Here is a 24,312-nt window from a genome sequence, read left to right as displayed (position 1 = left end):
TCTTTTGCTTCTTTGACACTTGGATTTTTAGTATCAATTTCAAGATAAATAATTCAGTATTTAGCGCCACTTATTACATTTGATCCAGGCCTTCAGTCCTCTTTAGCATCAATGGGAATGTCAGGTATGGCTGGAGGGCAGCGAATTTTAGGGGTAGGGATTATATCTTCCCCATCCCAAATTAAATTAAAAACCTCATTGTGGTGCTAACATCATCTCCTAATTGGTAGGAGAAAACACCTGGCATTTTGGGAAAACAGGACCTCTTTTCCACACACAGCCATTTTATACTCATAACTGCACATGGCTTGAAAGCATAAAAATATACATGAGCTGGGTCAAGATTTATGAATGGGGCCAAATCCTTGCTTTATTCATGGTATGCATTCAAACTTGATGTCAGTGGGACTATTTGTATGAATAAAGGACAGCAGAGGTTAGCCCCAAGCTATGTGGGTACCTATGAATGCATAAACACTATAGATATTAATGGGAGATATGTACACATATGGAAGACAGAATAGCTTTAAAAACTTTAATGCTCTATAATATATTTTCTCTGAAGAATTTCAGAAATCTCAATACAAAAGAATTGCACTTGATGAATACCTCTGGCTTGTATAATGCATGGCAGACTGGATGATCATAATGGTCCCTTCCAGCCTTAAAAATCTATGGAAGAACCTCTTTAAACTGTATTAATGAAGGGAAGACTGATTGCAGGTGACCAAATGTTGTGGTTTACAAACTATATAAGCAAATAATCATTAAGTCCTCCTTTCCCTCACTCATCTGCCCACTGAGGATTTGTACAGTATGCAGATTAGTGAGCACTGGAAATGGGGAGGAGTTCCAGTACTTCTGGCCTATTATTAATACCCTGGTCATGTTCCAAGACATTACTGAGTGTCACAGATGGTGGCTTGGTGCTCTCCCATCTGTGTAAGATTAAGCACACTGCCTCTTTCCCTGGTACAGCTGCAGAATATCATCAGTTTGGTCTTTGTCAATCTCCAAATCCAAAAACGGATTCTAAATTCTGATTTTGGATTTATATCTAATAGTTTTCTTGGATCCAAATTCACTCTTGTGAATGTGAATCTGGCAGAGCCCTCTGCTTCATCACATGTGCAAAAAGTGCCAGTAACAGTAAACCCCTGACAGGATGGGCAGTAACATCTAGAATTCCCTTCAGGTTCCACCACATGGGCTAATATCTGTTGCTGCTGGAGGCTCTGAGTCAGCAGGGCTCATCTTGGCAATATGCTCAGCCCCTCCAATCCTCACAGCTGGCACAGCAGGGGGAGGGATGAGCAGCTCACGTGGCATCAGCAAAAGAGCTCTTCAAGCATCGGTCAGCTCTACCAATAAGACAGCTAGGGTAAACACAAAGGCAGCCCTGGAAAGATCAGTGCCTGGCTTGTGGGCATTCCGGGTGGGATTTTCAACAGTGATGGCCTAACTCTGCTGTCAGTGAATCCAATGGTAAAACTCCATTAACAGCAGACTTAGGCCAACCCTGAGCACTTTTGAAAATCCCATTCTGAAGTGATAAAACAATGAAGGTACTAGAATAAAGTGCTACCCACCTAACTACTTGGAAAACATTTGGTAGGTCTAATCCCTCCACATGACATTCCAATGCTGCAGTTCCTGTGCAGTGCATCACTCTCAGAAGTACCATTTTTGGGAGACATCTGTATGGTATTTCCATGAAATGACAGGAATCAGCATGGTCCACCTAATGACGTGGCAGGCAGGAGTGGAAACAAAAACAATCAGTCTGGCCATCAGGCCTTCAAACATAGCTATACTCAGGGGCAAGCTCATTTTATTCTGAGTACATTCAGTTTGTCCCTCATTCCACTTAAATACATGTACAAAGGCCAAGCAGATTCTCTGCTGGGGTAGACTGTTAAAGCTCCACTTTTTCAGTGGAGACAATTTTGGTCCCAAGTACCTCCATGCCGGGTTTCTTTGTTCTTTTTTACAAATATGTTTAAACAAAGTCAGATTAAATCTTTGAAAAAAACCCTCTTTCGCCACATTGGTCTCCTCTGGAGAGAGACTTCAGTGGATGATTTCACAAGGATTTTATGGCTATGTGAACAGGCCACAGCAATTCCCTATAATGTGTCCTCAGCTAAGCATGATATCAGTCAGTACCATGCTTCCTAAAAGGATACAGGATGATTACATTTTTAGATACTATGAGTGAAAAACACTGCTCTAAAAATAGGTCAGTCCAGGTTTTCAAATAAAAAATTATTGTGATTTGATACAATTGGAACAAAAATATTGTGATGCAGATAGATTTAGCCACAAGAATGGGAATTAGCAACAAAATCCTCAGCAACTCACACAGATGCTGTTGAACTGTTACCTACAAAACAATGGAACAGTAATATAATGTACATATATAGCATGTCTATTGCCAGCGTTCTAGTCACCTTACTTAAAAACTCAGCCTTAAAAGACTTCAGATCATTACAGATATGGAAAATCATATCCAAATATAAAACTAAATCACAACAACTGAAAATCACTTATTACTTAAAAAATAACCTGCAAAATGATTGTAAGACTCTCTTTGAAAAGTTAAAGAGCCAGCTCCTCAGGTATAGGCACTGACATGATGATGCACAAAAATGTGCCTACAGGCAGGGGCAGTAATAGATGTAATCTCTGCATCTGTGGATTTGGGATGGCTGGGCAGCAGAAATATCTAAGAGCCATACAGACCCTGTGTGCACCTATATAGCGCTGATATAAACTGAGGCTTCTGAAGCAATGAGGTCTGAATCAGACTGACCTCTCTATCATGAGCATTTATACTATTGCTTCAATGCAGGGGCACCCTGCCATCCCCTGCTGGTTCCATCACAGATCTCCCACTGAGGCCCACTGAAGGAATTCTTCCCATACCACCTATCTCCACTGGCAGAGTGAAAAAAGGAGGCCTGAGAAAAGTGGCCCTGACACATTTACTATAGGGCCTATACTGTAAATACTTATGCATCTGCCATAACTTTGCTGTTTTGAGCAGGCTCATTGAAGTTAACAGGTCTGCTCACGTGAGCAACCTTCCGTCTGTGCTTAATTGTTTGCAAGATCAGTTATATTCTTCTCGCTTGTAAATTAAGTACGTCAATCACCTGCAGTGCTCAATCTTTCCCATGAACTAAAGGGTAGAAGTGTAAAACTACAGAAATGCTGCAACTGCAGCAACCATTCCAGCCATGTGCACAAAGACAGATTTCCTGGTGCTTCCTTCAACCTCTTCCCCCTCCTGCAAGCTGTCCTCCTCCCTCCAAATTCCATGCAAGTTGCTAGACTCTGGAAACACAAATACTTTATCCGATGGAACAAGGCTGCACTGAAGTGCACATAAGCCTTTCACCGCCATGACATGCCACTCCCAAATCCCAGCCAACTGTCTCAGATGTCAGCATAATGTACTGCTGCCATGTTACTTTGCAAACTACAGTGATCTTGTGTTAAATTACCTTTAATTTGCTATCGGGATTATCAGACATTTTCCAAATGTAATCAGTGCTCTCTTCAAAAGAGTGAAATTAATTAGGCTCACTATTAATGTCAAAAGTTTTCTAATTAACCTACCGTGTTGCATGATAAAACACCTTTCACATTCAGTTCCTGCCACCCTTGCTCAATAGGACACAGACAACATTTTAAACTGTTACAGTAGGGTAAAGACATCACATGGCTCATTATAATAATGACAGTTGAATTGGAGATCTCTGCCTAATAGCATTAGCCACACCACTCAGAACAACAACTACATGAAGGAAAAGCATAAAGTCTGGCCCAGGAAAATATTTCTTTTTAAATAATGTTGCCTATTTACTGAGCAGAGGCAGAATTTGAGGGCTTCAAGATCAGTTTCCTGTTTGGAAGAGAAATCTGTGATGTGGCATCACTTGTTTTCTTAATGTCATTTGTTAATTTACAAAAGTGCACAAATCCTGTGCCCTGGAACGGGATGATAACTGATGACATATGGGAAATTCCTTTCTTGGAGAAGCTTAGGCCAGGTCTACACTATAGACTTATATTGGTATAACTACATCACTCAGGGATGTGAAAAATACACCCCCCTAAGCCATTTAGTTATCCACTAATGCCCAGTGAAGACAATGCTATGTTGACGGGAGAGCTTCTCCCATAGACATGGGTACCATCTCTTGTTGAAGTAGATTAACTACACTGACTGTGCCGCTATAATGTTGTACGTGAAGACAAGCCCTTTGGCAAGGCAGCTCTGCCCTGTCCCCTGAAGCAGTTATCTTGCACCTCTGTCTCTGCCTTCCACGAGGCCCACTACTTAACACACAGTGTCCTCTTTCTTATTCAGTCCCCTTAGGGCTGATCTATACTGACAAGTTATATCAGCATAGCTGTATCTCTGAGGAATGTGAAAAACCCACACCTTTGGGGGGCATAGTTAAACCAACCTAAATCCCCATGTAGACAGCAGTAGGTCGACAGAAGAATTTTTCTGTTGACCTAACTACCGCCTGTTGGCGTAGGTAGTGTCTACACTGAAGCACTATAGTGATGCAGTAGTGCCACTGTAGCGTTTTAACTGTAGACATACCCGTAGTCTTAATCCAAGGTTACTCATGGAGATAACATAGTCTGGAAAGGTCAACCTGGACATATATCCTCCCTTAATGAAGCTGCTCTACAACCAAAGGAATCTCAGAGCTTCAGCTGCCATACAAAGGAGAGTGATTTACCCCAAATAATATCCTTAACAACTCTGGATGTGGCTACTGCATAAGGTCTTTAATTATGTCTATGGGGAGTTTAACTTTAATTTAATTTAATTTAACATTAATACTTATACATTAATGATCCCAATGGTTTAAACCATAAGCACTTTTTGCCATAACAGTAATTCGGAAGTACACTTGGTTTCAAAACAATTGAGAAAATAAGTTTCTTCCTTATTGTTATGTAGAGAACAAAAGAAACGAGGCTAATTTGGGTACATTTTTAAAGACATTTTTGAGACCACGGATGTTTGTAACATTAAAAAAGATCAGATAATTTTGCTCTCAGTTACACCAATGCAAATCCAAAGCAATTTAGATGAAGTCTGGATTTAAATCAGTGCTGATGAGGGTAGACATTTTCCCTTTACTTCTGATTTTTTTAAATTTTGTTTTGCAAAAATCTGTGGCTGGAAACTATACCAGAAATGATATTACCTGCCTATTAAGTAATCTTAAAAAAAAATCAGTAACCTATGTGGCTGAAGTTTAATGGTATTATGCACTGAAGCAGCTGTTACATCAAACCACTGGAAATTTATTGGAAGTCTTTGTCCCCTTCCATGGGTCCTGTGTGGTTTGTCAGCGGTCAGCCTTAGTAACTTAGACTTGAACAGTTGCACAGGGGCTTCAGGGCTGTTTGTATGAGAAGATTAGCCCTTGTGATAGGAGGATTCTAGCCATATACTACAGTGTATCATCTTTCAGCTCTGTTGAGGAAGGGATTACGGGTGCATTTTGTTCAGTATGTTCAATATGTTTTTGGGTCAGCAAATCCTTTAAGAAAAATGTACCTGCGGGGGGAGGAGGGGGAGAGGAATAATGCTAAAGAACTGATCATTTTTACAGTGCTTTGCTAGACTCCTGTGTGCACATACATACCAGTTACATTCTTCCACCCATCTATTTGCAGCAGTAGACAAAACAGAGCTCACTTCATGTGAACCATACATCACCTCAACAACGCATTTCAGGCTAGTATTGCGGTCAGCATGTGGTTATTTCAATTTAGAATTCCTCCTCTCTATTATTTACAAATTCTTTTTCTCATTAAATCTTCCGTTTGTGGCTCTGCTCACCCTTCATTACAAACAAAAGAAACAGCTAGTTCTCCTTCCTGCTGTGGTATTTATAACTGACGACAATTAACGCCTTTTTGGAACACACTTTGTTCATATCCAAAACTGTAAATACCACGCGGAATGAAGAAGAAACAGGTTTTGCTTTTCATGCTGCTTTAGGGCCTATTTGAGTTCACATTTTGTGATCAGAAAGGAATCAGAAAGTAGGAAGATTACCCAGCTAATATTGATATAGACAGCCTAAGACTTTCCGGTGGCCAAAGTGAACAGTTCAGTCTTAAATTGGAGGATTGAATAGAAAGAAACATTTGAAATAGAAATGAATATTTTCATCCTCTTTCTAAAGCAATGTTATTTTGAAAATAAGATTAACCAATGAATAAGTAATGTACTAAAAACAACTTCTTACATACCTATGGAAGCAATGTGATATAACATATGGGACACCTCACGAGGAGTCAGAAAACCTGGGTTATATACCTTGCTGTGCTATTGGCTTAGTGTGTAACCTTGGGCAAAATATCTCACCGTTGTTCCTCAGTTTCCCCATATATAAAATAGGGACCATAATGGTTACCCACTTTTGTCAAGTGCTTTAAGATCTCGGGATGAAAAGAACTGTATGAGGGTTAAGCATTATTTTAGATATATCACTTTAGAGTTCAAGTTTTAGCTGAACAGTCCAATCCTACACATAGCTTTGTCAATGTAGTTCAGCCTTAACCTCTGTAATACTCCTTCAGCTTCTTTCCTGAATAGACTGCCAGTCCTAAACCTAGTTTCTGTGCATTAATGTCAGAACTCAGGTTTTATGCAGGCTCAATATTTCCCTGAAAACCAAACATGGTCACAACTGGAGTCTCTAGCACAACTGTAGGTGAAATGTTTTTCACTAAACTGCATTTGTCACTATTTGTAAGGCTAGAATGTTGGAAGGAAGAGTAAAGATAGAGTTTGCACAGGTTTACATGTTACTGCATGAACTCCATTTTTACTTCATGTGTACCTATATAAATGAAGTGATGTGTGTGTTTGTGCGTATTATCCTATATGATATGACTAAAGCCATTAGTGTGTCCTCAAGAAAATTATATATTCTGCTGTGTATTGACTTAGCTCAGTTATGCTGCAGAGTAAAAAGATCCCAGGACTGAAATTAATTCTTTTCATTAGTTAGGATACGTATTGTGAGTGGCTCAACTACACATTCTTGGTTTCTGACCTAAGAATTGGATGGGAATTGTATTTAATCCTTGACGCAGGAAACCACTTTAATTGATATTACAGTAAATAAATTGTTCTAAAACCTGAATATGTAGGATGCGGCACTGATCTTTCTGACAGAGAACAGCTACAATAAACATGTGACTTTGAAATTTCTAACAGACATTGAATTATCTGTTTTTCAGGGATTTTATGATGGTCACTCAGCTTCCTTTGAGGACCATTGAAATTCAGCATGCACTCATTCTTGGCTAAAGCTCTGCATACAGTTACACACATTAATGTGAATCACTTGAAGAGCTAGGATGGAATGCAAACTGGATGGAGGAGGAAAATGAATTCCCAGAGATAGAGGGTTTCTGGGGCAGTGGTTCCCAAACTTTTTTCTAAGGCAACCCACCAACTGCAGAGTGTCTTTTTTTGTGATCCACCATTACATATATGCACCCTCCACCCCAACACCACAACCCTAATCCCATCCAGTGCAGAGGCCAGATTCTGAGGAGGACGGCCTTGGAGAGCAAGCCCACCCTACACTTATTCTGCAACAGCATCTCCTGTCCTGCAGGACTGGGCCCTTCTCCCCACTACAGGCATTGCAATCTGATGCAAGGGTTCACAGCATCACTCAGGTCAGGCCCAGCCACCCCTCTGTCATGATGGAGGGGGGGCCAGGCTGAATATAACTGAGTTGCATGGTGACCTGGTGCATGGGGTTCAATGCTCCTCACTCAGATCTGATGGAAAGGCAGACATGCCAAACCTGAGTGACACTACGACCCTGCACACCAGGTCACAACATTCGGAGCAGGAAGGATGGGACATGCCACTGCAGGGTGACTGAAAGGCAGACTTGCTCTCTACTCCCACCCCACCCTGCCTAGAGTATCCCCTCTGCACTGGGCCAGGAGAATTGTATGTATGCTAGGCCAGGGCTCAGATTCATCAGGCCCTGGATGTGGCAACCTATCTAGAACCTTCCCGTGACCCACTGGTGGGTTGGGACCCACCATTTGATAAACAGCTGTTCTAGGGTCTTTCAATAAAAAACAGCACTTGAAGGCAAAAGAGAAGGTCCTTAATATACCACCTCAGAGAACTGTCAGTGTCTGCATCATGAGGTCGGTAGACTGGTGGAATGAACAACACTTAAGAGATGGTTCAGAACAGGATGGCCTTACTTTTATCTTGGTGCATGTTTCTAGTAATTAACCACAATGCGAGTCAGAGGGCAAACAGGAGATTAATATGTGAAGCATTTCCCTTTACTATCATACTTGCATACAAAAGATAGGAAAAAATTAGTCCTGATCTTCCTTGGACTAAAACACATTTGATTTCTTCACAATCACAATAAACCCCTAGAACTGTAATGGTCTCTGTGACAGAAAGCCCAGAGAGCTAATCTTCAACATCCCACATAACAAGAATGTCTGGAGTAAGGTATACTCAACAGGGAGAAACACTGCGAGTGTGAGAACAGACTAAGAGATACAGTATTTGTAGATTTCAGAGTAGCAGCCGTGTTAGTCTGTATTCGCAAAAAGAAAAGGAGTACTTGTGGCACCTTAGAGACTAACAAATTTATTAGAGCATAAGCTTTCGTGAGCTACAGCTCACTTCATCGGACGTTTTGTAGAAAGACACCACTCAAATTACTGATGTAAATTAAGGGATCAACTGCAACATATAAAAATAAATATGCATACAAATTAGCACTATACAACTTAATTTATACCAGTGATGCTTTCAATAACTAAATATTTAGTGCTAGATTCTGCCACCCTTACACAAATTGAGGAAAAAGAACAGGAGGACTTGTGGCACCTTAGAGACTAACAAATTTATTTGAGCATAAGCTTTCGTGAGCTACAGTTCACTTCATTGGATGCATTCAGTGCATTTTTTTTCCCCACTGAATGCATCCGATGAAGTGAGCTGTAGCTCACGAAAGCTTATGCTCAAATAAATTTGTTAGTCTCTAAGGTGCCACAAGTCCTCCTTTTCTTTTTGCGAATACAGACTAACACGGCTGCTACACATTGAGGAGTATCTCACTGCCTGAGTAGGGACATTAGTAATGAGCTATGGAATTAGGTCACTGGTTCAAATTTCATCCAGAATGCTAGGGAGCCATGGTGAAAATGATCTGGGGCCAATTTGAACCAGTGACCTATGATGGCTTCTCTTAGACATTCCTAACGCACCCTAATGCACATTAGTATCTAGGCATCAAAATCGAAAACTGGAGGTGAAATTCTGGCCCACTGAAACTGTGGGAATTTTGTGTAGCCAGGATTTCACCCCAGGGTAGGAGGACGGGGGAGAAGGATCCACACTTTTAACATGGAAAAACAGCATCATGTGCCCCATAACCTCAGCCATGCAGAACACAACGCCATTCACAGCCTCAGGAACAACTCTGATATCATAATCAAAAAGCTGACAAAGGAAGTGCTGTCGTCATCCTGAATAGGTTGGAATATGAACGAGAGACTGCTAGGCAGCTCCCTGACTCCACATTCTACAGGCCATTATCCTCTGATCCCACTGAGGGTTATTAAAAGAAACTACACCATCTGCTCAAGAAACTCCCTGAAAAAGCACAGGAACAAATTTCCACAGACACACCCCTAGAACCCCGACCTGGAGTATTCTATCTGCTACCCAAGATCCATAAACCTGGAAATCCTAGACACCCCATTATCTTAGGCATTGGCATCCTGACAGCAGGATTATCTGGCTATGTAGACTCCCTCCTCAGGCCCTACATTACCAGCACTACCAGCTATCTTCGAGACACCACTGACTTCCTAAGGAAACTACAGTCCATTGGTGATCTTCCACAAAACACCATCCTGGCCACTATGGATGTAGAAGCCCTCTACACCAACATTCCACACAAAGATGGGCTACAAGCCGTCAGGAACAGTATCCCCAATAATGTCACGGCTAACCTGGTGGCTGACCTTTGTGACTTTGTCCTCACCCATAACTATTTCACATTTGGGGATAATGTATATCTTCAAGTCAGCGGCACTGCTATGGGTACTCTGTTGGCCCCACAGTATTCCAACAGGCTTGAATAAAGACTGGGAGTGGATGGGTCATTACACAAACTAAAAACTATTTCCACAGGCTAATTTTTCCCCCTACTGTTACTCACACCTTCTTGCCAACTGTTTGAAATGGGCCATCCTGATTATCACTACAAAAGTTTTTTTCTCCTGCTGATAATAGCCCACCTTAATTGATTTGTCTTGTTAGAGTTGGTATGGCAACCCCCATCTTTTCATGTTCTCTGAATAGATATATATATATCTTCCTACTGTATTTTCCACTCCATGCATCTGATGAAGTGGGGTTCAGCCCACGAAAGCTTATGACCAAATAAATTTGTTAGTCTCGAAGGTGCCACTAGTACTCCTCGTTCTTTTTACGGATACAGACTAACACGGCTACTACTCAAACTTTTAACATGTGTAGTCTATTACTCCTCCCTCAATACAACCACAAGTTGCTCCTTCATAGCACCCATTTCTATGGCCTTTCTATATAAAGTGCAATGCTGCTCCTAATCACAAGAACCCACGCTGGAAAAGAGATGGGGATGGGGTTTTAAACGGGTATCTGAGGAGAGACAGAATTAAGTATGATCCTCAGCATGAAAGCAAGGTGCTTAACTACATGTACCCTTTGGCCTTCGTCCTCCTACCAGTCAGGAAAAACTTAGCAGTTACACAGTAGTACAGTCATTTATCCAGGGCTGGGTTGCCCTGATCTGTCTGCCTTGCTCATCCCTTTTCTTCACATGTACATGTGCAACACTGGTGTTATGCAAGAACACATCCATAGTGCATGTGGATACACTCACACTTACTACTTTGATTAGCTACACTGTTCAAAAAGCCCTCTGCTTTCCCAAATACTATACATAAATTAAATATTCAGATCCCTTAAAAAGCAATTACATTTTACTGTCAAGTAATTTGCAAATCCAAACAGCAAATGTCCAAAAAATAATTAGCATAGTAAGAAATCAGTTATTTCTAAGCTCATAAGCCCTTTTAATTAAAATCACAATTTTTTTTTCTTGCCAAAGGAGATATTTTGTTTATAATAGAGAACATTTCTAAATTTTAATTTAAGATTCACTCTAATATTGTGATAATTGAGAATTTCCCTCTAGGGGGCATCAGTATCCATCAAACAAAATAATGGGCTCCCCATCTCCACCACAGGATTATCATGCATGGAAACATACCTTCCTGGAATACAGGCAAGAAAAACTAACCTGCATCACCTCTGACAAGTCTCCTGAGAACACACACTGAGAGAAACATTGCCATTCATTTTGAAAGGAGAATTATTTAAATAATCTATTTAAAATAATTGTACTCATACAAATAATTCATCACTTCTAATCTAGTATATACAATTGCTGCACATTGTTAATCTTTAGATATATCAGGTTTTTATAATCTAATAAATATCTTAAAATTGTACCTGGTTCGTGGCTAAATGTACTACAAACTTATCTAGTAATATCTAAATGATTTAAGAATACTACTTAATTGGGGGAATGGATGATTCAAAGTCATGGCAATGGGTATAGAGCCTTCCACAACGAGCTTGCCATTATGAAGTTGTCCAGATGTAAAAATATAGAATATGTATACATGATGTAGGCATTTTTGAAAATAGGACTTGTTTAGTGACCTTGGGGAAATGAGTTTTGGTCTTGATCCAATTATGAATGGATAAGTGTCCTCACTTTTGCTACAGTGGAAAATCTTATAAGAGGAGCTAGTTATTATTAATTATTATTCTGAAATATTTGTATTACAGTTACACCCAGGGGCCTCAGCCAGGATCAGGGTCCCATTTCCCTAAAATCTAAAAAGACAAATGACACAAGAAAGGGTTAGAAATACTATCAAATATATACAATTTCATATAGATATACATTTGGAATTTTTAAAAAATCTTATTATAGTTAAGATAAAGTGCCAACTATCCTTCATTAGCCCCAGAGTCTATCCATCATTAATTGGCTGTTGTTTTGTTTAATATGCAGCAAGGCAGGTGTGGATTCTGAGGAGAGATTTGAGATGAAGGATGGTAGCTGAAGCTATGTACATGGATGAGATCAAACAGGGTACAAAGGAAGGAGTTAAGGATGGCAATCTGTGGAATTGTCAGGAGAAAGGAAAAGAGGAGAAGAAACAGTCTGTGAGGTAGAAGCAGGGGTGTAGCCATGAGAGGGACTGGGAGGGCCATAGCCCACCCTCTTATCATCCATGCTCAGCACCCCAGCCCCAGATCTGCTCTGGCCCCAACACTTGCCTCAGTCTACCCAACTGTCTGGCACTCCTGCTGGGGAGTGGGACTGGGGTACGGAGGCTTGTCCATTCCGCCCGCCCGGCGCTCCTGACAGGGAGTGGGGTTGAGGTGAAGGGTCTTGCCACTCTCCACCTGCCTAGTGCTCCAGTCAGGAAGTAGGATTGTGGCGTGGGGGCTTGCTCCGCCTGGCACTCCTTCTGGGGCTGGGCAGGCAGAGAAGGGCAAGCCCCCATGCCCTAACCACATGCCCTGGCTGGAGCGCCAGGTGGCCGGGCAGAGTGGGGCAAGCCCCCATGCCCTGACCCCACTTCCAGGCTGGAGCACCGGTGGGGCAGGTGGAGTGGAGCAAGCCCCCATGGAAGTGCCAGGCAGGCAGAGCGAGAGAAAGTGCAGGAGTGCCAATTTTTTCTGGGGCCGTAGCTTAGCCCAGTGGCTAATTCACCACTGGGAGGAGGGTGAGTGAGCGGACAGATGGTGATGGTAGAGGAGATCTTCAAAAAAGGTAGGCCTGCCACCTGGGGGAGCCAGGGCGGGTGTGGGGCAGTAGGATCTGGAAGGGAGCTGAGAGCCATGCACGGTAGAGAGCAGCTGGGTGCGTGCCTGGGGCTCCGAGGAGCCCCTGGACAGAGGGTCCATCCATCGCCCCCACAAGGCTGGCTGCAGGTGATGGGGGAGGCCAGCCCCCTGTCCTTCCTTCCCTCCTGTAATTGCCCACCCACCTGAGGTCGGGGCCCAACCAAATATCCCATGCTGGCTATGCCACTGGATAGAAGAAGATCCAAGAGAGGATGAACTCATAGAAGCCAAGGATTAAATCTTCTCAGAAACTAAACTGTGCTATTCTCTGTAAATGTGGTCCGTGCAGAACCAGACTGAGGCACATTGGAATCAAAACCATATTGGCCACTTATTCTGTGAAATGTTCTACTCTGCTAAATCATGCCTGATTATTCCAGTTCATTTAATTGTTGACAGGTTCCAGAATTGTTCCCTATCCAGAGATGATAAATACACTCACCAAGTTTTCATAAAAAGAAGTATCTGGGAATCAAATATTAAAAAACTGGCTTGTAGCATTTCTGAATTTCTATACCCTAAGATTAAAACAGTCTTTGAAACCTTCTTAATTAGATGATTAAGAAACAAGCTAAAGTCACAGTCAGCAACTGATTGCCATATTTAGGAATACAACTCAGTAGAATTTTGGAAAGGATAATGGAAACAAATAAATCATCTGAAATTGTATGAATTAAGAAATACATATTTGGGATTACTAAAAGCTTTGAGGTAGCTTTTTAACACCAATTTAAACCACTTGAGTTGGAAGATGAGAATATCATTTGCTATAAACAACAGGGATTGATTTAGCTCTGTCCTGTCCTGCAGTGCATGCCTGCATATATCACACATCAGTTGTCATAAAAGCATGAATTCTTCTTGCCTCAAAGTGGACCGTTAATGTGGGTTTTGCACCTGATGTTCATCAATACAACATGCCCAATCAACTTTGCAGCTTGTTTAAGAGATTCTCTGCTGAATCTATAACAGTAGAAGATTTGTTGAAAGTTCAGAGCCCTGTCTCCTCCAGAGCTGTCCAGTGATGATATTGTTTATAAATTCTTATTCTTATTTATTATTAACAGTATTTAATCCTGATTATTCAGACTTCCTTATTCAATAATAATACAATTGTTTCATCTGGTAATAAAAAATTTCTTACCTGATCATTTCCTTCTGGGTGTGTCTCCTTTTCATAGAATCAGGAAGCATCTGAAATCTGTTTCTTAGCAACCTTCTTCAGTAGGCCATACCTCTTTCTTCAGCTCCCTGGTGAGTGCTTCCAAAGCTGTACTCATGAGTTCTTCAGATACCGCTGTTCATTATCGTCCATCTTTTTGGACAGAAACAATGGGAACATGTCAGGTTTTCACAGCCTTAAATATATATTCTTAAATATATTAAAAATTGTGACATCATTAAAATGATAAATCGTAGATGACACAAAATTTGTTGAGGAATTTATGGATTGTGTCTGAAAGTCAAATGTATCCTAAGTACAGAATACTGGATGATATTGACAATGACTTATGGGCTGCAGTTTTGCTACAGATTAATGATGGTGATGGGCAAACCTCAGAACTTTTTGAAAGTTTAGTTTGGTAAAAGGGTCTCAAAGTTTAGTTACTTCTCTGAACCTTCAGGGACCCCTCTCACCGGCATGCACAAAGTTAACACACTGCCCCATCCAATCACTCATGCATGTTGATGCAATTGTTTTCAGATATCTGCTGATCAGCTCCACGCATCAATTAAAAAATGTGTTGCGTATTTGCAAATAATGTATGTTTTATATATTGCATGAATTATATCAAGAAACTGGCCCTTTCAAATGCTACAGTTCACACACAAAGAAAACATATGACACTGTATCACAAATATGAAACATACCTGTCCTTTCCACATAGTTCTGGAGCACTACAATAGTTCATATCTTGCACCATGAACACCTCTCTGGTCTCCAGCTCTCACCTAAATTTAAAGATGAGTGGCACCGTGTTTTAAAAGTAAGCATATTACAAAACACTAAATATTAGTAAAGCTGACTCATTTAGTGAATTTATAGCAGTGCAGGAAACCAATCTGAACTGAACAAAGAACTTTCCACAGGAAATTTATGCTAGTAAAGGTCCATTCACTCATTACCTCCTGTAAAAAGGCTTTAAGATAGACAATAGGCTGCTCATTAAACAGACCAAGTGTGCATTTCATTGTTTGTATAGTCATTGAAATGCACTGCACCCACTCTGGGCCCTGGCACTTTTCCCCATTAAGCGGGTGCGCTAGCTGATCAGTTCATCTAGATATAACTATATTCCACTAGAAATGTCAAAATTCCACATACAGCTTTCAACACACTTTGTTAACTAACACGTTTACACCCCCTCTGAGTAGTTGCACCACCCAGCATGCTCAAAAGTAGTTTTTTAGGCCCTCATCCCAGTCTAACTCCAAGTTTTCATAGATTCCAAGGCCAAAAGGGACCACTGGAATCCTCTAGTCTGATCTCCTGTGTTATAACAGGCCATAGAACCTCCCACAAAAAACTTGTCAAACACATCTTTTGGTTTTTCTGTTCCAGTGGACACCTGGCATTCCTCTGCTATAGGAGAATCCCCCAAGTAAAGCTTGCTCTATGCCCCCACTCCTCAGCCAACTCTGTGTAGTGTGGATATTAGGGCAGGCAGACATGGGTTTGTGTGGCTGGAATGCGCTATACTTTGGCAGTCCTGAATGGCTGAAATGGCTCCTAAGAGGCTATTACAAATCAGAGTAACTTAAAGCAGCCCTTTGGGTGCTAGAGGCTGCCCCCAAGGTTGGGGACAGAAAAGTCCCAGTGGAGTTTTAGAGCACCTGAGGATTCAGTTCTTAGCATCATCTGATTTTCAGTGAGTGGTAAAGATTAGAGATATATTAATGTAAAATCTTCTTACTTATAATAGCACTTCTGAACTTTGCCTTAATAGAAAACACACATATCTGTGGGAAGCATTTAACCTATGTGTGGCTTGGGGAGAAGCAAACATGAAAAACCTGTCCTTTCTAATCAGGTAGCATAGCTGAAAACAATCATTATACTGGTTTCAGAGGGGTAGCCATGTTAGTCTGTACCATCTTTTCATGTTCTGTATATTTATACCTGCTTATTGTATTTTTCACTCCATGCATCTGATAAAGTGGTTATAGCCCACTAAAGCTTTTGCCCAAATATATTTGTGAGTCTCTAAGGTGCCACAAGGAATCTCTTGTTGTTTTAATCGTTATATTGTGTTTGTTTCTGTATACTAGTCCTACTTCCACTAAAGTCCCTGATGAAACTCTTGCTGAGTTGAATAGAAGCAGAAGTAAGTCCCAAGTGAATAGGTGAAGTACATCCAAAAATGTCATTTATTTGACCTGGTATGCCTCGTGATACACATCTGCTGTGCTCTTGGTCTAGTAAAAGATATTTCCTCACCCACCTTGTGCTGGGATAATATCAGGTTACATCATCCCATCACATGATAAGATGGAACACAGTAATACATGACACGTTATAAACAGATGCTGTCTCAATCAGCCAAAGGAAACACCATCTTGTTTGGAAAACAGATGGCTAGCCATGTATACTTGCACCTACAGAGAGGACAGCAGATATTTCACAACTGGAAGATCTCCAGAGAGCGATATTGACTTGTAGTGGGATATTAATTACAAGTCTGTCACTCTCACAGCATTTGATGTGTGATGTCCCTTTCAAAATTACAGATCTTTGTGATCAAGTATTAATTTCCTCCACTTACAGTGTTTCTGACCCCAAGCCGTGAGAGGAGGGTTTTGAGGAGTTATTTGGCTCTCAAATACAGCAAAAGATACAGTGGTGGCACTCGTTCAACGTCATTTTTGCCTCTCCCTCCACCATTGAGGCATCTGTGGGAATCTGAGAATTAGTTTTTATCTGATAGTTCCAGATAGTTGAGACATATAAATCATTCTCCTTAAATTAAATTAATGCTAGTATTTTGTCACTGTGGACCAAATCCTAAAGTCTCTACTCAGCTTTCAATCAACTCTTATTCAAGTCATCTTAAACAGAAGGAATTTTGCTCCTGTATTGTTTAAGTAAAAGATGAGTAAGGACTTCAGGATTTGGTCATATAATAATGATATAGTAAAGTAATATTTGGCTAGTACTAGCAAACTGTGTAGAACAACGTTAAACATTTCCATGCATAAAATGCTTTGAAATCTCTTTTAATATTGCACCTGGTATTTCATCCCCCCCTTCCATCACTCCATTTAATTGTTTTGTTGCCCTCCGTCAGTTCTACCCCCCACACTTCTCTTTGTCTAGACTCCATCCTGTCTTGACCACAGTTGCAACATGAATCCTGATGCTGAAGGAGCAATTAAGATTGACTTCCAAAATTTCACACCACCAATGGCCATATTTCCTAAATAATAGTTGTATCCCAACCAACATCATGCATCTCAGAGTGCTTCTCCCTACCCAGGAATACATACCCTGATAAAAACATAGGATAGCAAGTAAATGCCATGGCACTACTCACAATGGAACAATTGAAAAGGAGGTAGAGAATTGTGCCTCATCAATATACTGAGGATATCCCAAGCTATGCCTGTGCGTGGCTCCCCTTTGTGGGCTTGTATGCATATTGAACTATTAGGAAAACAAATAGGATTCAGCATCCTATAGGGATTAGATGAGCATTTGCCTATAACTACTCCAAAAACCCTCTTATTCCAGGAATGAGTACAGCCACCCCCACCAAGAACCATAACTTCATCATGTCAGAGACTGTTGAAAGAGCTGACCATCAGCAAGGAAATTCTTTACTGACCCTTACAAGCACGACACCATCACATTAGCCAGGCATGATATGATGCCATTAGATAGTCTAAAATCTGATTGAAGAGGGTGGGGGGTTTAAAGCTCAAGTCCAGATGTCCCTGAAACTCTTCATTATTTATACACTCAATATAACATATATCGCACAAAACAAGGAAGTTTGAAACTGATTAGTAGTTACTAGTAGGTGTTCATATTGAGAAAGGGTTTTAGACAATTGAGCACAGCTAAGCATAGAAGGCATTCTGCCTTCAAAAAACTGACCCACATGTGATCTGAAGTCACTTCACTTCATATAACTTGGTCACTGTGTGGCTCGCCACTGGCTCTGCATCTATTAAGCATTAATTCCTTTCTCGTTATTATTGCCCTTGTTCACCTTAAAAATCTTTACCAGCTGCACCATTGGAGCTTGTAAGTTCTTTGAACCAAGTGCACATTTAGCTAGCTGTGTATTTGACTAGCTATGCCTGCATGCACTCTGCATCTATGTTTAGATGTAAACCCATAGACTTAAGGAAATGTTCCACTGCAGATGTTCACTATACTGTTTCAAAAAGCCAATTACTTTTCAAACCAAATGATACAGTGGTTCTCCAAGAAACGGTGTACTATGCCCAAACCAAGTTTCAAACTTCAGAGGTTTTTGCAAAGACACAGCAAAGAAAATTTTAGCCAAAACTGTGAATGTCTTGGAAAGTTAAAAGTGTATGACAGCAGACTTTCCAATAACTGAAATTGTTTTAAGAGCTTAAATATAGAGAGTGCTATAAAGCACCTGCTACATAGCAATAAAAAGAAAAGAGACAAATATAATGTATTGAAAGGCACAATGTATATTTTACTACAACTATGGAGACAAATATTATGAAAATGTGCTTTCCATATCAACAGAATACACAGTATAAACTGGTATAGTACACAGTTCACTTGCAATAATCAAATAACCTTTCACAAAAAAGGACTAGACCATGAGTCATGAAGGGCAGTGCCTCAATGAACAGCTTTGATGAGCTTTCCCCTCACAAGAAGGTGGGGCCATTTTGTACATGAGCTCCCACTGTCATCAGCTCCGTTTGTACAAAGAATTTAAATTGCATCATGCTTTATTGTGGATGTTATTAATTTTGCTAAAGATTAATGACTGAGGGATGATGGCCAGATGCAAACCAATATCATAGTAGCTAAGAATGGAAAAAAAGGTTTTCTTAATATTATGCAAAAAGAAAAGGAGTACTTGTGGCACCTTAAAGACTAACAAATTTATTAGAGCATAAGCTTTCGTGAGCTACAGCTCACTTCATCGGATGCATTTGATGCATCCGATGAAGTGAGCTGTAGCTCACGAAAGCTTATGCTCTAATAAATTTGTTAGTCTTTAAGGTGCCACAAGTACTCCTTTTCTTTTTGCGAATACAGACTAACACGGCTGCTACTCTGAAACCTTAATATTATGGAGGCAGGTAATTGCAATGACCTCACCGATAGATGGCACTGCTGGGTTAAGTTATTTTGTGACCGAGTGTGCAAATCAGCTCTGAGAACAGACTGTTAGGACATACCTTGTATATAGTTATAGACTTCACCATCAGAATGCTGGCATTTTCCAGACTCTCAGCCAAACAAATGCTTAGTGAGATATACACAGCTTATGGCTCCACAATTTCCAAAGGGTTAAAAAGGGCTTAATAACTTGGAGCATGAGAGGCGTTTGTGCTATATTTGGAGAAAGTGTTGAAAAGTAGGTCAGGTGCCACAAGAGTAGCCAGATAGGCTACTGGAAGGGGGAAATCAGCTGTTCCAGGCATTGTAAGTTTAGGCCTGGGCAGTTGCTATGTAATTAGGAACCCTAAGCCTTCAAACAGAGTAAACCCTCTTACTGTAACTTAATGAGTCTTTCTGATAATTTGCTCTTTGTCATTAGTAGCCACTGACATAGCAGTTACAATTTGATAGCTCTACCTCTCTATACACATCTGGACTTTTACAGAGACCCACTCAAGGAATTGGAAAAACAGGCACTTAAAATGACAAGTGAAACACAGGTTAAAGCTCTGCATGCACTACAACTTTTAATTGGTTTTATAATCAGCTCATGACGTAGTTGGCTCTACACACTGTTTATGTCAACAAATAACACAGTTAATAGCAGGTTATTAATTGCGGCTGCCAGCCACGTGCATAGGTTGGCATATGGGTATCTTCCTTTAACTAATCAAGCACAAGGCAAGGCCAGCTCAAGCACATTTAATTGGCACTAGTTTAATTGGAACCCCCCTCCAAAGCAGCATTCAGTGTCCCCTGTGCAGGACAGATGGGGAGAAGCCAGAAAGCAAGAAGAGACCTTTTCCATTTGAGACACCAACAAGTTTCACAGACTGTCTAAATCAGATCTAAAGTTTGGGATCCCTTACTTCTGCCTGTATAATTAATTTGGCCAGTCCTCCTTCCTCCGATCTCTCTGTGCGGTAGAACATCCCCGTATGTTTTGCCCCACCTGCTGCTTGCTGTGTTTGTTTTCCACACTATTTCATCTGCTGAAACCCTGTGATTGCCATCCAGATGACCTCCAAACACACTTACATAAACATGATTAGGCAGTGTGGCAAGTGCAGATATGTAAACATGACTGACATAAGGGTGTGTTCTGCAAAAAGCTTCTGTTTGGACACAACTTAATCGTGTTGCAGTGGAGTCAGATGAGAGTGTCATTACTGGTTACAAAACCACAGCTATACTGGCAGGGCATAAATTGAGTTTTTAAAAGTTCGAAAGCTCTATAAATTGTTTTGGACGATAGCCCCAGGTTTCCTTGAATAACCAGAGAGAGCAAACCCTCGGGGACACATTTTGAAACATTGGTACCTCTATTGTGCCTTAAGATCATGTGTCTGCACCCACCAGGGTTGACATTAGAGTGGCCACTCATGCATCCCAGAATACTGGACATTCCAGTTCTTCTGAGAACAGTGTGCATTCACCCCCACCTGTGTGACCCCACCCCTGCCAGTCTTGTATGCACAATGTATGCAAGATCACAGCACATGAGGAAGCCACTATGAAGAGCGCCCTGTCCTGCCCTCTCCAGCATGATGATGCGAGGTCAAATCCTAGGAGATGCCATTTTAAAGAGTGCACCTCCCCCCACAACAGCATGACCTCACATGCATGGTCATGCCAGCTGAGGCAGGGCAGCACACTCTTCAAAATGGCGTCCTCCAGCTAATACTGTATGAAATCATATCTGGTTTTGTCTCAGTACCAGATGGGGGACAAATCTTAGAAAAGCAGGACTTGTCCCGTTTAAAACCAGATGAATGGCCTGCCGAGATGATGCACAACTCACTTACAGAATTACCAAATGGAATTTAGTACACAGGGCAAGCCAAATCACATCATAACATAACGGTCTATTTTTGGTCTAGTCTATTTAGCTTCTTATATTATGATCCATATTTCAGTATCTGAGCACCTTCCAGGAGTACATTGGGCAACATGATAACATTTACAATGTGACAACTCGATCACATGTATAATGTGCAATCAGAATAAAGTCCAGACCAGTAACAAATATATAGATAGATAGATAGATAGATAGATAGATAGATAGATAGATATAGTTGATGCTTTAATAGGGCCAGTTTCACAAAGCTGCAAACAATTATGAGTCATATCAGCTAGGAGGAAGAAGTTAATCAAACAATGTGAATTAAAAATGGGAATCATTTAAGAACATCTTACTGGAGGCTGAAAAAGCTACCATCCCACAATTGAGGAAAATGACCATATTGGTTAAAAAAACTGACCTGATTTAGAGGGGAAGTAAAGACAGCTAAAACAAATAAATCAATGAAACATATAAAAGGGAAAGTGGATAGAAATCAAAAGTTAGGAATTGTAGAAAATTGATAAGTGAACCAAAGAGACACAATGAGAATTCTATGGCCTGCAGACTTAAGGACAATAAGAAGGAGTTTTAAAAATATATTAGGATAAAAAGAATCCTGACAGTAGTATTGGTCCATTACTAAATAGAAATGGTAGAATTATCAATAATAATGCAGAAAAGGCAGAAGTGTTTAATAAACATTTCTGTTTTGGGGGAAAAACAGATAATACTGTCTCGCCATATGGTGATGATTACAGACTTTCCATTCCATTAGTATCTCTGGAGAATGTTAAGCAGAAACTACTAAAGTTAAATCAGCAAGGTTTAAAGCTCAAGTTTAGAGCTCAAGCTACTAAAGTTAAATCAGCACGTCTAAATAATTTGCACCAAGAGTTTTAAAGGAGCTGTCTGAGGAGCTTATTAACATTGATTTCCAATAGGTCTTGGAACAGTGGGGGTGTTCAATAAGAAAGGAAGAAAGCTAATGTTATGCCATTTTTTGAAAAGGATAAATGTGATGACCTGGGTCATTATAGGCCTGTCACGCCTGATATCAATCCTAGGCAAAATAGTAAACTGGCTGATATATGATTGGATTAATAAAGAAGTAAAGTAGGGTAATGTAAGTAATGCAAATCAATATGGGTTTATGGAAAATAGAATTCTGTCCAACTAATGATATATTTTTGATGAGATTACAAGTTTAGTTGACAAAGGTGTTGATGTAATACACGTAGACATCTGTAAGCCATTCAACTTGATACTGCATGACATTTTAATTAAAAAAACTAGAACAAAATACACATTAAATGTACTAGAAACAGGTTAACTGATAGGACTCAAAATGTAATGGTAAATGGGGAATCACAATCGAGTGGCTGTGTTGCCATGCAGTCACACACATATCAGTTCTTGGCCCAAAGCCATTTAATATTTTTATCAATTACCTGGAAGAAAACATAAAATTGTCACTGATAAATTTTTCAGATGACACAAAAATTGGGGGAATTGATAAATAATGAAGAGGACAGATCACTGGTTCAGAGCAAGCTGGACCACAAGATAAACTGAGCACAAGCAAACAATACGTGTTTTAACATGGTTAAATGTAAAGCTATACAGCTAGGAACAAAGCACTTAGGCCATACTTACAGGATGGGGGACTCTATCCTAGTAAGCAGTGACTCTGAAAAAGATTTGGGGGTCCTGGTGGATAATCAGCTGAGCATTAGCTCCCTCACTGATTCTGTGGCCAAAAGAGGTATTATGATCCTGGGATGCATGAACAGTGGAAGCTTCAGTTATTTTACCCCTGTATTTGGCACTGCTGCAATCACTGCTGCAATACTATGTCCAGTTCTGGTGCCCACAATTGAAGCAGGATGTTGATAAATTGGAGGAGGTTCAGAGAAGAGCCACAAGAATGATTAAAGGCTTAGAAAAAATGATAAACTCCAAGAGCTCAATCTATTTAGTTTAACAAAGAGAAGGTTAAGGAGTTGTTTGAGTACAGTCTGTAAGTATCTCCCTGTGGAACAAGTATTTAATAATGGGCTCTTCAATCTAGCAGAGAAAGGTGTAACATGATCTAATGGCTGGAAGCTCAAACTCGACAAATTCCAACTGGAAATAAGTCATAAATTTTTGAGAGAGAGTAACTAAACACTGGAAAATTTATCAAGGGTTGTGGTGGATTCTCTATCACTGACAAATTTTAAATCAAGTTTGGATGTTTTTCTAAAAGACCTGTTCATGGAATTAGTTCCATGGCCTGTATTACAGAGGTGGTCTGGATAGATGATCACAGTGGTCCCTTTTAGCCTTGGAATCTATGAATCTACACAACATCTGTCACGTTCTCTCATCTTCTCCCCAGGGGGAAAAGCACGTAATGGAATGTCTTGTTTTGGAACTTTTAAAAAAAATATACACACGCACACGTTGATATATGTTTATGTTAGAGAAGTCAAGATCAAAGAAATGAGCCTTGCACTTAGAACAGAAGGTGGTCCTTTAGTTCCTGGGAGAGTTCATTCCATAGTCTCAGACTAGCCCTCAATAAAGTCCTGCCTCCTGCACAGATGAGCTTTACCTTTATTGTAGAGAGTTCTATTGGGACAGAGGAGCAAAGTTTTCAACCTCGACTTCCATCCCAGAGCTTTCATCAATCTTTAGTTACCCTGGGAGGGACTGTCATATTAAGCCATGCCCCCCCTCCCCCGACAAGATAACATTTAGACAAGGCCCACATTTTTTTGTGTTCACCAGTGTCTGGTGGGTAAGCTATGGGGAGGCATCTTTATCAATCCGTTTTACTCAACTGAATTATTAGGATCCTCCCTCTTCATGTTAAAGGGAAGGGATAAGCTGTCTTTCTACCTACTTAGAAAACTTACAGGAGCCAACATATTGTGAGTGCAGGGAGGGAAAAGATACAGCTTTCTGTATGTTAAATCCCTTCATATGCTCTTGTCTAATTCCATTCAGGCACACCTGTACTTGATATATTGCTTTTTCATCCACTGTAAGCCATTAGCAAGAGAGTAGAAATGTATTTTGACATGTACTTAA

At 40.5% G+C, this 24,312-nt stretch overlaps 1 protein-coding gene across 1 annotated transcript in view; it reads right to left on the bottom strand.

The window, feature by feature from the left end:
• The window catches only part of LOC119855930 (tubulin polymerization-promoting protein family member 2-like), a 35,125-nt gene extending 20,139 nt beyond the window's left edge, over positions 1–14,986 (bottom strand). Inside the window, exons 1-2 of the mRNA XM_038402884.2 lie at positions 14,894–14,986; positions 14,166–14,336 (exon numbers count right to left, since the gene is read on the bottom strand). Coding sequence (XP_038258812.1) covers positions 14,166–14,215 — 50 coding nt within the window. The 5' untranslated portion in view covers positions 14,216–14,336; positions 14,894–14,986. The remainder of the gene's footprint in view (positions 1–14,165; positions 14,337–14,893) is intronic.
• Positions 14,987–24,312: the final 9,326 nt, after the last annotated feature.

This window comes from Dermochelys coriacea, chromosome 5, assembly GCF_009764565.3.
Source record: "Dermochelys coriacea isolate rDerCor1 chromosome 5, rDerCor1.pri.v4, whole genome shotgun sequence".
NCBI lineage: Eukaryota > Metazoa > Chordata > Testudines > Dermochelyidae > Dermochelys > Dermochelys coriacea.
The sequence above is the reverse complement of the archived record's forward strand: the minus strand, read 5'-3'. Positions and strand labels throughout refer to the sequence as shown.